We start from the raw sequence: 15224 nt of genomic DNA, 5'->3' as shown, positions 1-15224 counted from the left end.
CTCTGTAGTGGCCCCTACCGTGTGGAATAGCCTGCCTGAGGAGGTCAGGAGAGCCCCCACTCCCCTAGCTTTCAGCAAGCAATGCAAAATCAAATTATTCAAAAAGGCTTTTGTATTAAACGTGTATGGATTTTATTGTATTTTAATATGTTGTTTTTATTGTATTTTGTATTTTAATATGTTGTTATCCACCCTGAGCCCGCTTGCTGGGAGGGCGGAATAGAAATTTGAAATAAATTGTAGGGAGGGGTCTCAGATGCTCCGCTAATGAGTTAGGGGACCATAGACATCACCACTATGTTGCCTTACATACTGTCTGTTGCTTTAAATACGTGCTCCTATGTCAGCCCTAGAATTGCTTATGTTCTGTTTCAGCATTTCTTCCACTCTGTATTGGGTTCTTACTAATGTTAAGTCTTTGTAAACTTGTGTTTATTTACCCTACGGCATTGTTTATGAAATTGTCCTTGATACTGTACTACTCTCCCACTGTGTAATCCGATTTGAGTCTCAGTGAGAAAAGCGTACCATAAATGACAAAAATAAATAAATAAACCACTCTGAGTGGGTGTTAAGTTATCCTGAAGGGCAGTATATAAATCAAACGTTGTTATAATTATTATCCTTTCCATATTGAGTCATTTGCTGCATTTATTTCTGAGGTCAAGCCTTTTATCAGCTATACTACTGTTCAGCAACAGAATGATCACGGATTCTACAATAAGTTTAGCAGCTACCCACATGACACCGAATTAGGTGTTGTGAAGTTTCATCCCTAATGGGAGAAGTCATGAGCAGCCAGAAAGAACAGAAGAGAGATCACAACATGATTATGTTACACAGTCTCAAGCCCTTGGAAATGCTACGTCATGGAACTGCTAGACAGTGCATGATCTGTCTAGACAATGAGCTATGACCTAGTCTCTTGTGTGCAGGGCTACGTCAGTGGAACAGGCTCTAGGGCCTAAATGCAGGATGGACAAAGACTGTCTAAGCAGATGGATTTTTAACTGGACATTTTTAAGTGAATGAAACCAATAGTCCTAAACTGGTCTTCACTTCATGGTAAAATCCTTTTAATTTTTACTGCTTAAAAGTACCAGCATGCCAACACTAACAGGTCCGGCTTATACCTTTCGTGCGATCACTACCCCCAAATCAAGCCCCCCCACCAGAGTTTTTCACTGAAGAGCTGGACCATTACATTTAACACCAGCCATTTATTAGCAAAGATAGATAAAGTCAGGATCTGTATTTTAAACTGACTGTTACTCATCGCTAACCTCCTAAGACAAGACACTCTAGCTAATTGAGTACCTTCAAATTCACATCTGAGGAAAAGCAGCAAGCAAAGGATTTGCTTTTCCATGGGGGGGGGGGGGTTAAGCAACCTAAGTGGGCTCGAGCAGGCCCACTTGTAGTGCCTAATCCAAGCAGGAAACTTTAGTTCCTCCAAGCATCTCAAGGAATTTATTTGTGCTCAGTCTGCCATGGACTTTCCTTTGTTACCTAACTGATGGTACCTTAATTGGAAATTTAAATTGTATGTAACTGACTTGTGATTTTGAACTTTTATAATGAACTAATGTTTTGTATATGAAGCGGTATGTAATAACTTATGATATAAATAAAGATAAAAGCTGTGATATATGGCTGTGTTATATCATGTGTAGAGATGGGCACGAACCCGAAAAAACGAAAAAACAAACCGTGCAGTTCGTGGTTCATCGCATTTCACGAACCATGAACCACGAACTTTTCACAAACCTGCCCTGGTTCATGAACCAGTTCATTTGGTTCGTGAAAACGTCACATCCAGATCAGCAAACTGTCACTTCAGGTCAGCAGAAGGTCTGCAGAAAGTCCATCCCCTGTTGCTTAGAAAACTGATTGATTGTTGCCAGGCTGTCTGCAGTGACAAACCAAAAAACGAACCAAATGAACCAGCCTAAAGTTCGTGGCGGTTTATCAGAAATGGGCTCTGATGAACCACTGGTTCACGAACCACGAACCAGCCAGGTTCGTGCCGAATTTTGGTTAGTATTTCGGTTCATGCCCATCGCTAATCTTGAGTTTTGCTGGATATGGTTGTTTCTTTTGCTTTCTGTATACTTTACCGTAACTCTCTCATTTAGTTAGCAGTTTGTCAGATGGCCTGGAGTTCCATCCCCACACCTACAACTTGACTAACCAAGTTCAGGAAACTTCTTTTAATTCTATGAGTTCCATTGTCATATAAAAGCTACTGAACAGTTAGGAAAGAGCAACAACGGTATTCAGCTAAAGTTGTGTAGAACAAACCTAGGAGAAGAAAAAATGCTAGCTTATTCTCAGCATTCTTCAATACCAAGCTGAAGCCGTCTTCCTAATCAAATAAGCACCCTAATTATACCTCTTACACTCCAAATGACACAATGCAGGTTGCCTGTTGTAGTGACTCAGGATCACATCCAACCTCCTTTTCTTTGAACCCAGTAGGGTTATGATCTTTTAGAATGACTTAAAGATAATGCAATTGCCCACTCTGAAGGACTTCAGACAGTATACAGCACCTAAGATGCAACAGAAACCAAACAACATGTTCAAAAACAGGCAGCGTGTCTAATTTGGCTGAGAACAGTCATCTCTCCTGCTTTGATATAAACAGCCAGGAAATAAGGCTTTTACCAGTTCGTGTATGAAGCTCGGCGACAAAGGACTCTGCGCCACACTGTTGCTAACTCAGACTCTGATGGCAGAGGCACAGAAATAAAGGTCTGCCTAGATATCAGGATATTTGCAAGTGAATAGGTAGATCTTCCCTACATACAGATTCCTAGCCATTTATATTTGTCAGGGTCAAAGGTAGAACCATGCACAGTGCAGGCTTAATTTCCGTAAGAGGACTGGAGTCCAGTGGCACCATGGAGAGCAAGATTTTCAGGGTGTACATTTTAGAGAGTCAGAGCTCCCTTCTTCAAGCACAGTGTAGCAAGTTCCCTAGGGCTGATCCTACTGGAAGCCAGGCACCACCAGTTTCCAGGCAAAGCATGAGTGTGTGTATGCCATCAAGTCACAGGCAACTTATGGCAAGCCTGCTGGAGTTTTTTTCCAATACAGACATTTAGAGAGGGTCTACCATTGCCTGCCTCTCTATAGTACCCCTGGACTTCATCAGTGGTCTCCTATCCAAATTTGGCCCAGGGTCAACCCCGCTTAAGCTTCTGAAACTTGACAAGATGGGACAACCTGGACCATCCAGGTATTGTTTCAAAATTCTATCACAATTTATTTATTATCTATACAGTAATAAATCAACCAGAATCAACCTCTAGCTACATCTGCCATTTGGACATGTAATAAAGCTGATTCCTTAGGGAGCGAGTTTGTCTTCATTTAGAAGCAGCAAAACACTAAGTCAGTGTTTTTCATCCAGGGTTCCACAGAACTCTGGGGGTTCCACAGGATATCAGAGGTTCTGTGACCAATTGCAAAATAAACAAAAGTTTGAAATATCAAAGCCTCCAAATAAACAAGCCCAAATATCACATTGAAAGTGGCTTTGGGTGTGAACTTCATTTTGATGTTTAAGTAAATTTTATTTTTATTTGATATTGAAAAAAAGTAATATAAAAGAAAAAAAATGCTTTTTTCCTTGCAATGTAGGCTGACACATACAAAGAAGCAATAAAGTATATATAAACATTTTTGTAGGTAAGAGTTCCTTGGAATTGGAAAAATTAATTTAGGGGTTCCTCCATAGAAAAAAGGTTGGGTAAAAACTGTCCTGGCCCTATATTGAGTCTCTTGACCAATACTTGTGTCAGTTGGATTCAAGAGGCCATACTGGTATGGGACCAAGGTCCGATACTACTATTATCTGTGGGCCTAACAAGAGAGCAGAAGTTAGGATGTTGATAAGAAAGCATCCAAAGCTTCTAGATGGTCACCTCCAATGGATTCCTAGCCAAACATGGGAAGAAGAAGATATTGATCCCTGCAGCATTACACAAGATTGCTCCTAAAGGAAAATGCACCCTCCTCTGGAGGGCTGAGCTGAGCAGTGATGTTTCACAGCAGCAAGTCAAACCCCCAGCCTGAGAGCATCATGGTCTATTATAGACCATAGTTAAAGAACCCTGCGAAGTGCCCTTTTCAAGACCAGCATGACATCTACAGATTTATAAGCAAGTTCTATGAATATGCAGCTGTATCTTTTTCACTGTAGTTAAGGCATGATACATGAATACAATACATGAAATGAATACAATACATGAAATGGCTTTGTTTTTGCATCTGCCTATCAGATTAGGTAGCAAGCTTCATAGAATCATAGGGTTGTAAGGGACCTCCAAGGTCATTTAGTTCAACCCCCTGATCAGTGCAGGAAATTCACAATTACCTCCCCCCAACACACACACCCAGAAGATGCAAAACTGTCAGGATCCCTAGCCAAACATCTCAGTTCTCCAAGTAAGCAAGTTCCTTACCACAGCATGGGCATTACAAGAACTTAATCCAACAGGGCATCTTATTCACTAGCCTCAGACCGTGTGGGAATCCCCCTGCTTACCTGAGGAGCTATGGGGAAGGGCACTCTCCTTTATGCAACAAAACTCTCAGCTAATTTACCCATCTGAGGACAGGACTCTGCTGCACGTATGCAGAGACATTGCTTGCCCCATTTTAGCCTCATGGACTTTTGATAAGCCATACTGGAAGCCAGCAGGATTAAAGAGATTAAGGCCAGAAGCCAGCCTACATAGATACTTCATCCCCACCCAAAACAAGAAAGCTTCAAGTGCATCAAGGAAGACAAACTTCAAAAGCCAAATAAAACTTAAGGTGGAACTACATACTCCGTAATTCAGGTTTAAGTGGTATGGTGGTGAACATGCAAAATTGTTTTAATGCTATATTGGGACAGGCATTACTGCTTGTTAAATATTAGAGGAATTATTCCAAAAATATCACAATAATGTTTCCAGTATCATCCTTCTGGACACCCCCATGCAAGATAATTTTGCAAGTCCCTCCTGCCCCAGATCAAGGAGACGGGGGAAGAGAAGAGCACGTCTGCTGCACTCCAACCCTTTAAAGTTTAAAGAGCCAATGCGCTGCCACTGCTGTAAGCAGGGAAAGGCTCCCAACTTAATTCCACATATTTATTGAGAGGAAGGTATCAGGCCAACAAAACATCAGGAAAGCCATCCATGACACTGGATACTGATCCAATCCAGGAAATATCGGGCATGGTATCAGACCAACGTATTTGACTACAAAACCTAACAGAGCAATTTTGATAACCTCATTTAGCTTGGGGTATCTTTAACGCTTCGCCTGAGCAGACAGAAATGTTGACAGCACAACGCCCGACAGTGGAAGAGAAACTGGTGTTTCAATTGTGTCATTTGCCACAGCAGCGATGGGACCAACAGAGTAAGCATTGTGCGCCACTCGCTCCGTTTCCCTTCTTACCTCTGACCATCACGAGAATGAAGATTTACAATTCTTAGTTTCATGTTACAGATATAGCTAGAACTATAGAAAAACAGTTGCTGGGTTTGACCAAGGTCATAGTAGATGCCTTCGCACACAGAAATGGTTATATAACCCAGGCCCCATAACTAGAGATGCCACAAAGGGAGTCTAGAAGAGAACAACCCTGGAGAGGGGCATGAAACATAAGTAACACAGTTGTGTGGCCTTGTGTAGATTAGAAAAGCCATCTAACTCTTATCAATATACACAGTGTGTTAAAACCCAGGCGCAAAGAGCATCTGAGAACATCAGGAACGTCTAACTTCAGAGAAGTCAAGGATGAGTATCTATCAGTGGAGGGCTAAAAAAAATATTTCGATGTATAAGAAACTTGTAATCGCTAATTATACATAAGACTAAAATGAAACAATAAACTATTTTTATATACTTTAAACTGCTTGAAATATAGATAACTAATTATCTTGTAACTTCAAACAAGGGATACGGTTATCTGAGAATATGTGCCCTTTGAAAAGGGACAGACAGATACTGTTAGCAGATAGTTCTGAAATCCTATATACATGAGAAGCGGAATTCACTGGGAGCTTCTTCCTAGAAGGGGCTCCTTGACTGTGACCTCTTTATATCTGTGTAAGATACTTTTTTGGACTCGTAGTTGCTCTCATCTAATGATGTACGTAGCTATAATGGATGATACGGTTTTCCGTTGGTTAAGCTGATATTAAGAAAGTTGAATAATCACGTTTTTATTGATAAAGGCTTAAAACGGAAGCATTACTTGTGAACTATACTTGGTAACAAACCTAAAACATTATTTGTGTGTACCTCTTGCCAGGAGTTAAATGATTTGATAGAGGAAAGCTTACTAGAGGGTTTCTTAAGCGCATGCCTGTATCTGAATCAGACCTGACCAGAGTCATCCAGAACATTCTCAGTTATTTGATTTAGGCAGCCGTCCCCTGAACCTAGTCGTGAATGCTGTCACTGAGCTCATCTTCCACTTGGGGAAATTTCAGATTATTTGCATTTATAAAGCCTCTTGTATTGGCACATCTAATTCAAAAGGATTGGTTAACAGGCAGCTAGTGAAATCCATGAAACACAGCCATCTGCAATGGTGACCAGTGGTCCTCCAAACCTAGAGGAACACTCGTCTAACACGATACCAATCTGGAGGTAAAATCCAACATCAGCCAGCTATTTTTGTATCCATGCAGATGTTGTGAAAAGCAGGCCTCTAGAATGCAAGTGCCATTTTGGGCTTGCACAAAAACTGAAACGCAGACACTAACGGTGGCAAGGTGGTATCTAGGGCGATGTGAGCGCAACAGCCAGCACGAAAAGCTAAAGCTGGGGAGGAAAGGGAGCATGAGATTTTCTCTTTCCTTACATAACTCCTAACTGCACTGATGCACTATGAACTCAATGACACAGGACGGCATTTGCACATTTGACTTTTACAATAGAACAGTTAGTAGCCACAGTTCATTTGTACTGGTTCCACCAGTGATGGTTACACCAGGCTTTAAAGCAGCACTAGGAACAGAAAGAAATCAGGTAGGTAACAGCACAGTATTTCAAAGACTCTCTACAAAAGACATTTTACATGGGGATGCTCAAGTGTAGGGAGACGCAACGTTATCTGGAAAGCATGGTTAAAAAATCCAGAACCAAAGGCTCTGTCAATTTCACCTCTCTACACAAAGCTGGCTCCTGGGAGGGTTTGTTAATTTCGTCTTCACCCACCCAAAGGGGAAGTGAAATGGACAGCCGTCCCAGAGGTGAAGATCAGATTAACAGACCCCCTGAGGGGCAATCCCCACAGGCTCTTTTAAAGCTCTGTCTTTTTAAACTATCCTCCTGTAGTGAGGTGAAATTAAAATTCATTCCAGCATTATCAACTCTTTGTTCTGGGTGAGCCAGAGGGCAAAATAACAAAAATGGTTCTGCTTCGGAACTGACCCCACTAAGCAGCTTCTTCCACAGAGGTTAATGTAGGAGTAACAACATCTGGAGCACTGCATCAAGAGGCTCCCAGCTAACATTGCATCTCTCTACACTTGAGTGTCCCCATGTAAGATGTCTTGTGTAGAGAGACTGTTTACTTCTAGAGCAGCTGCAACAAAATACATGGTTTATTAAATGGACAGGTACAGCAGTAGTTACTAAATACTGAAAACAGTATTGTTTTTTCTCTAGTCTAAGATCTCTCAGTGGAACAAGGAATGGGCACTACCACCCCCAGCTTGACAAGCCCTCAAAATGCACAGATCTTTCAACAATCCCCACAAAAATCATTAGAAAGGCTGCTCAGCTAAAGGCGCTAACTAATCTAACTCAGTGTTAAGAACTTCTCACTGCAATAGTCTTTTGAAGCACGCTCTAGTGTGTGTAAAATAGAGCTATTACAGCTGACATTCATAGTCCAATATTTCAATGCACGTTAAGTGCAAATTTAATTAGTCTGAGTAGACAAGCATCTGCTATTAGCCACAGAATCCATTTCAACAAGATCTCACCCTATTCTTCCCCAAACCCCATACACCTGGCTTGCTCATCTAGTCTTTTGACTCAACAGCCACTTCACACTCTTGCATCTGAAGCCTACACCAAGGGTCAGCTCGCAGGGAGACATTTGTAAAGGTTACATAAGCCTGCCTTTTAATTGAGGCAGCACATTTGTGGCTGAGGTGCTTTGTCACAGTACCTACTAGACGAGGCTCTTTTAGTGATTCATCACCACAAAATTGCTCTTGCGGACATATAAAGTCAGGCATTGCCAAAAGAGCTCTTTAGGCTTCACAGCGTCCTGCTGCAGGCACCAATGGTTTTGTTCCAACATTAAGAGGGATGCAACCCTTCTTCATAGCACGCACCCAGAAACAAGACCTAGGGCACCTTTCATATTTTAATTACTCATTCACTACAAGACAGTCGCCAGTTTTGTTAAGTATTTTTTTTGGCATGTTATCATCTCCAGTGCACTGAAACGACAAAATCAATCTGGTCTAAAATGGGTCAGTCATTTCTCAAGCAACCCTGCCTAGGCTTGTAGTCAACACGTGGAACACCTTGCAACTGGAAATGTATTCTACCCTGCATCCTAAAGATCGTCACCAGTATTAATCTAACATCCTCTAATGATAAGCAAAGTACCGCTGAGCTGGAGCCAACTCATGAGAATTCCATGAAGTTATACCTCATGAGGGTTTTCATGAGTATTGACTGATCGACCCTACTTAGCTTCCAAGCTCTGTCGATATCAAGCTAGTCTAGGCCTGATAGCATCATCCAATATGCTACATTATGTTCCATGGCCTTGCCTGAAAATTAGTCAGCTTGATTTACTAGGCTCTGCTTTCCTTGCTGTTTGCATTTTTTATTAAAAAAAGATCACAACTCAAGTACCCGGCTGAATCTGACTAAGGGTCAACCTAACTTAATACCCAACAACAGCCAGAGCTAACGCCTTAGGGAAACTTGGAAACATGACATGAAAGCAAGAGCTGTCCACCACTACATTCTCCAGACATCCGATATCAGAGTCCGGATCTCGAGGTTCCATTTAGCTACCATGACAAAAAAATGTACTTTAGGAAGCCTTTAAAAAAAAAAAAACCCAACCCTGCCAGGGTAATGACCCACATATATTATAACAATGAATGCTCTCAGTCAATGTATGAAGCAGTAACGGCCTGCAGGTTTAGGACAGACCAATCAGCTCCACTGAGGCTGCCCTAGAGGGAGACTGGTTAACAGCATTAACACCAAGCCAATTACAACACTTAGTTTAAAACTAGAGATCCTGGGGGCTTAAAACAACGATCCTTAGTGAACTCAAACAGGTCTTGACCAGCAGATACGAACACAACATGGCAGTCTTATGATGTGACTGTTGAAATTTCTTCTGGGAAGAACCATATATTTGCAGAGATCTTTGCAAAGAGAACACTTACAGCTGGATCATTCGTAGCACTAGAATTCTGCATGTATTAGAATTAGTACAGAAATAATCCTCCAATACTGTATCCAGGTTTCCGAGATGGAATGGACAATGTGAGGCTCCTGCTCCCGTAGAAATAGGAAACTATGAAGTCTGCGATGACAAAACTGAGCTTTCAGCACCTTCAGCAGCCTGTGTCTGAACATGTAGCTGCTTACTGATTTGGCAGATTTCAGACTAACAGCAGAGCTCTGCCGGATCAGACCAAAAGTCCACTGGGAAATGTGATTGCAGGAAGCACTGAAAATTAAGCATTCCTCCATTTGGCCCTTAGTAACTGGTACTGACAGGCATGCAGACTCAGGTCAAGATTGCTAAAGGGAACTCCCATGATCAAACAACCTAACTGCCATTTTTCTAAACAGCAAGACTACAGAAAAATAATTCCTGAACCAACAAGTTGTGATAAACACATTCCAGAATTTGTTATTTGAAAGCTACTGCCCCTCCAGGAACATTTGCATATCACTCCCATTCTGCAGTCACTCCATTGGCTATCAGGCTCAATTCAAGGCTTTGGCTATCGCATACAAACCCCTTCACAGACTTGGTCTCTCATACCTATGGACCGCCTCTCCCTCTATGTTCCATCACAAGAGCTTCACTCATCCCAACAAGACCACCTGCATAGCTGGGGCTAGCAAGGAGGAGGGAGGGTGGGAAATGTGTATTCGAATTGATAAGTGTAAGACAATTAGTACTAGTTGAAAAAGAAATGGATATAATATGTAATCTGTGAAATGTATGTTAACCTACCCAATAAATTTCATCACAAAAAAAAAAGACCACCTGCATATTCTCTGTGGCGGCCTCCACCTTGTGAAACAGTCAACCTGAAGAAATCCAAAAAGCAACCACTCTCCCGGTGCGCCGCAAACTGCAAAACCAAATTATTCAGGACAACTCTTTTTACACAGGTAAGGCTGGGCAAATGGTTCAGAGCGATTGCAATGACAAGAAGACTGTAGACTATGCTACTGTGTACTGTCTGTTGCTCTATGTTCCTGCTGCATAGTTTCCATATTGACTACATCGTTTAAAATTGCTTATGTTTATTTCAGCATTGTTATCAACTCTGTATTAGAGTTTGTTTTCTGCAGGTTTTCAGTTTCTGCAATCTATGCATTATATTGAGTCATCTATCTGAATGTCCCAGCCATTGATTATGTTGATGTTCCCTGTGTAATCCACTTGAATCTTAGTGATAAAGGCCGACAACAAACATCATTTGAGAATTGCTATTCAGAATCATCAGGTTCAGATACACAAATTATTGGACTTTTTTTCAGAGATGCTAGCCAGTCTTAATGCAATAACAACTCCATGCAAGTCTCTCAAGCTCTACTGAGTGCCCTGAGGCTCACTTGCAATTAAATGTTTTGGGAATAACACTATAGAACTGTGTTCAGTTTTTATTGTTTTATTTTTTTGTACAAAACAACAAAAATAGCAAAAAATAACAAATACAAAAAGCACAACGGTGGCAAATTTACATCACTCTAAAGTATCTCCACATATCCAAAGATAAATTTATAGTCAACTGTCTTCTATATGCGATAGATTAAAATTTTGATCAGTTTATAAGGTCCTCAATCCACTGAATTATGGGAAGTCACCTTTTATCTCTCCAATGCTGTAGTATAAGTCTTTTTAACAACTATGAAGGCACAGAGGATCCATCTCCACTGAATGCGGATTAAGTTCCACAAGACAGGCAAATAGTTTAAAAGTACATACCATCAAAAATAAATGAGTATTCTAAAACAAAATTGTATCGAATCAATGGAATCTCACATTTATAGAAGCTTAACTTAGCTTTGTGCAGCAGGATTTGAGTCCACTGGCATTCTAGAGACCAACAAGACAGTGTATATAATCTTTCAAGAGTCCGAACTCCCTTTTTTAGATACAACAGTTCTGTGCAGTTTCTATTTAACTCCAGTAGTTCAGCACATCAAGTTCATTTTATGGCAGAAGCCAAGCAAGACAAAAAAAAACCCATCTTCAAACTCTAGCAATGCTTGCAAACCTATTCTGTACTGTCTGTATTGTTCCTAGCTAATAAGGCTGTTCTTTACCGCAATTCTTCAGCCACGCCATCTCTTCACCGTGCCAGATGATCACACCCCACACATGCAACTGCTTGACAGCAACATTACACATTAAGGTCCTTAAAAACACCAGATGTGCAGCTGACCAAAAAGCGAAGCAGGAATTAAAGGAATCCAAGCCCAAGCCCCCTTGTAAGACTGAAGTATTTTAAAAATAATCATTCCTAATCTCTTTAAGACACAGCAATGATTAACTCTGAGCCACAGGGGCTGCCTGCAGTTCGGCATAAATAAAATTGATAAAAAAGCAAATTTTGAGACCCTATTTACCCAAGCAATACCGGCACATCAATATGGCATGCACTTTAGACTCCACAAGAAGAACTGCAAGTATCTGGTTTCTTTCTCCATCATCATTTGTTCAATAATTCAAGCGCCTCTTAAGTAAACAGCAACGGAGATCCCAGAAAGGGGTATTAAAACCACAGAACAATGCAAGGTGCTACAATGCCCTGCCCACCAGTGAAGAACTTCCTCCCCAGCAAGGCATGTATTTCAGACCATTCATGCCACTGCCTGACTAAACAGAAGAGCTCCTGGGGCAGCAGGTGCGCCTCCTTGATACTGGCTCCTCTAGGGATGGAATACATCAAGTCACCAGCAGGGTTCTCTGCCTGCCCACTGGGGACCAACAGAGCCAAAAGGGGGGTGGGGGACTGTAGGGCTGTCATCTGAGCTTCATGGCCACCATACAGTACTCCCTCGAACAGATGCTGGATCAAAGGAGTGCCCCAGCTGGGGCTAGCAAAGACCTTGATAGATACAGCACCTATTCACTCTAACCAGTCATCACCTGAACCTCTACCCCTCCCAATTCCCAGGACCTCCACTGCCTTGTATTTCTAGCATCTGGCATACTAAATGAAGGTTTCTGTAAGACACCTATAGCTCCCCACCCTGTTCCCAATCATCTTCCACATCCATTCAGCATAGCAAATTATAGGACCTCAAAAAAAACAGAACACCGGCAGCCCTTCTTGATAGGAACAATCCCAAATAAGAGGAGTAAATCTCTTCCCTTAATTATATGCGCTCCTAAACTGCTCATTTGCCTTACTTTCCAGGGAGTTCAACCTTTCTTCCCAGTTACATAGGAAAAGGGGATTTTACCACAATCTCCCCCTCAAGATACTAGCATGCCTCATTCCCAAGGCAACAGGGGGTCTACCCCCTCCCCAGCTCTTGTTATTACAGCTCCCTCATCTAGTCTTGCTCCCCCCCCCCCCATCATCACTTCTTTGCAAGTATCTCTACTGAGAGAGGATGTTTCTGCTCGAGTCCCCTTGCCAAGGGCATCTCCACCTGCGCATTCAGCAAATAGTGTAGATCAAAGATTAGAGCGCATGTATTCATCACCTGGTAAGATCTACCTGTCCAACCCCATAAAAGTGGCTGCCAGGCAGGAAACTTTTCCTGAAGTGCTCCTAACGCACAAACCTTCTACCTCTGGTCCTTCCATAAAGATAATCCATAAGGAAAGGTGTTGTACTTTACTACCAAGATGCTTGTTCCTTAAGAAGCCTACGTCAGACTTAAGGAATAAATTCTTAAATATTCCTGCCCAATATGGATACCCTTGACTGCCTAAATTTGTTCCTGCCATCACTGCAATGTTCAAGGGATGCCCAGTCTAGACAAAGGATTTATGCCGAGGCAGCTATTACTCCTAGATGACCACCTTCAATACTTCTCAGTAACTTGGTCACATACACAATCGTGGCAGCTGCTACCTATTTCAACACACCCTTCTAGGGTAAGGCATGTTTCTACAACACTCCAGTTCTTTTTACTGACTGGCATACTAAGACCACTTCCTGCTTTGGTCTTAAAATAATGGGTATGGTTTTTACAGCTCAGGCTATCTAGTCCCAGCACTGCTTTCACAAGCATTCAAGTAGACTGCTCCTGCAAGTTTAGAAATGGGGCATGAGCATTCCTTCTTTGCTGGCCCCAAGTATCTGGTATTCAAAGGCATTCTCCTTCCAGCTATGGAAGCTCAATCCTTCCCCGAGGGCTAAGCACCATTGCTATTTATCAACTGGGATTTATTCAAGAGGGAAGCACAAAGTCCTCCATAATTCAGCTTTCACCTCTAATACAAACTCTGTAGGTGGGTTTAAATAAGCCACTGTATCTTCAAGTCTCACACAAACATTATGGAGATCACAACTGACCCTACAGGGCTTGGGAGGCTGCAAGAAGATCAGTTATTGATTGTTACTAATGCCTAATAAAGGTTTTGCTTGCCTAGAGCAAAGCTACTCTTGCGTAGTTATTAAAAAAACTAATGCCTACTACAAGACCAGGAAAGCATTTAAGCAAACTGCACAAAGGGTATGGATTTTTTTAAAAAAAGAGGCTGCATTTGCACGCAAAGGAGATTGCCCCTCTAGCTTAAGCGCCTCAAACCGATGCAGGATTGCTCCGAAGCTCCGTCAGACTTGCTCCCAAGCAATACGATGCTGCAGGATTGCAAGAGATGTCCTCCACAGCGCTCATCCATCACCTGTACCGCAAAGGCACCAGACTAGGACAAGTGCGCATCTCCTTGTCTCCCCCCCCTCCCAAAGGTGTCGTCCCTTTTATGAGTAGGTTTTTGATTAACTCCTTTCGGATTGCGACCCACAACTTAAATAAGACTCCCATACAAGCAACGTTTAATGTACAAAAGAACAGCAAATTCCGAAACAACTCGCCCCACAAACCTGCCCGAAACGTTTTTGCAAAAGTTGCCACCTCTGGAGAGGAAAATTGGATAGGGAAGAGGTTGCCACCTCTGGACTGGAAAATTCCTGGAGATTAGGGATGAAGCCCGGGGGGGGAGGGCAGAATTCAGGAAGGTGAAGGACTTCATAGAGGCCATACTGAAAGGGGGCAATTTTCTCCAGGGGGGCCGACCTCCAGCCTGGAAAGCAGTTCCTATTCCAGATCTCCCGGTCCCTCCTGGAGGTTGGCAACACCACCCACCACCCGGGTCCGTGCCCGCGTCTCCCCACCTTGGTTCACCAGCCGCAGCGCGTGGGTGAAGGACGGATCCAGCGAGTCCTTCTCCGCCATCAGCTCGGGCAGGTACTTCTCCTCCATGGCCCACCCGCCTGCCCCGAGGGGGGGACCGGACCAGAGACGTTCAGACGCAGGCAGGAAGCGAAGAGACAAGCGAGCCAACGCAGCAAGTAAATCCTCTCGCTCGCAAAGCAGCTGGAAAAAGTGAGGGGGACAAAGAAATAAAACAAAGCAGGAACAAGCAGTAAGTCCTCCAAGCCGGGCGAGTCCAGCAGCAGCAACAGGCGCCGCGCCCCCCAACCACACGTCTCCCCACCTCCAACTACCCGCGCCAGCTCCAAGGCGCGACTGAGCCTCGGAAGCCTACGCAGCTTGCTTTTAAATAGCAGCCCCGAAACCACGCCCCAACTGGCACGACGCCCCGCCCCTCGACCGGTACCTCATAAAAGGCGGTGGCCGCCGTTTCAAGCCCTCCCGCTTCCCTTCACCGGAGTCCTGCCTCCCTTTGTTACCGATTGGCTAGAAACGGCGTGTCAGTCAAAGAAGCGTCTGTTAGAGCCCGATTGGCTGCTTTTTTTCCTCCCTTGGACGAAAGGGGGAGGCGGAATGCGGCTTTGAGAGTGGCG

At 43.0% G+C, this 15224-nt stretch overlaps 1 protein-coding gene across 2 annotated transcripts in view; it reads right to left on the bottom strand.

The window, feature by feature from the left end:
- KHDRBS3 (KH RNA binding domain containing, signal transduction associated 3) overlaps positions 1–14934 on the bottom strand; it is a 178924-nt gene extending 163990 nt beyond the window's left edge. For both annotated transcript variants that reach the window (XR_008597424.1, XM_054985168.1), the window contains exon 1: positions 14592–14934. Coding sequence is in view for 1 of the 2 variants with exons in the window: in XM_054985168.1 (XP_054841143.1) it covers positions 14592–14679 (88 nt within the window). In the remaining variant the exon portion in view is untranslated. The remainder of the gene's footprint in view (positions 1–14591) is intronic.
- Between the last annotated feature and the right edge of the window lie 290 nt (positions 14935–15224).

This window comes from Eublepharis macularius, chromosome 7 (assembly GCF_028583425.1).
Source record: "Eublepharis macularius isolate TG4126 chromosome 7, MPM_Emac_v1.0, whole genome shotgun sequence".
Classification (NCBI taxonomy): Eukaryota; Metazoa; Chordata; class Lepidosauria; order Squamata; family Eublepharidae; genus Eublepharis; species Eublepharis macularius.
The sequence above is the reverse complement of the archived record's forward strand: the minus strand, read 5'-3'. Positions and strand labels throughout refer to the sequence as shown.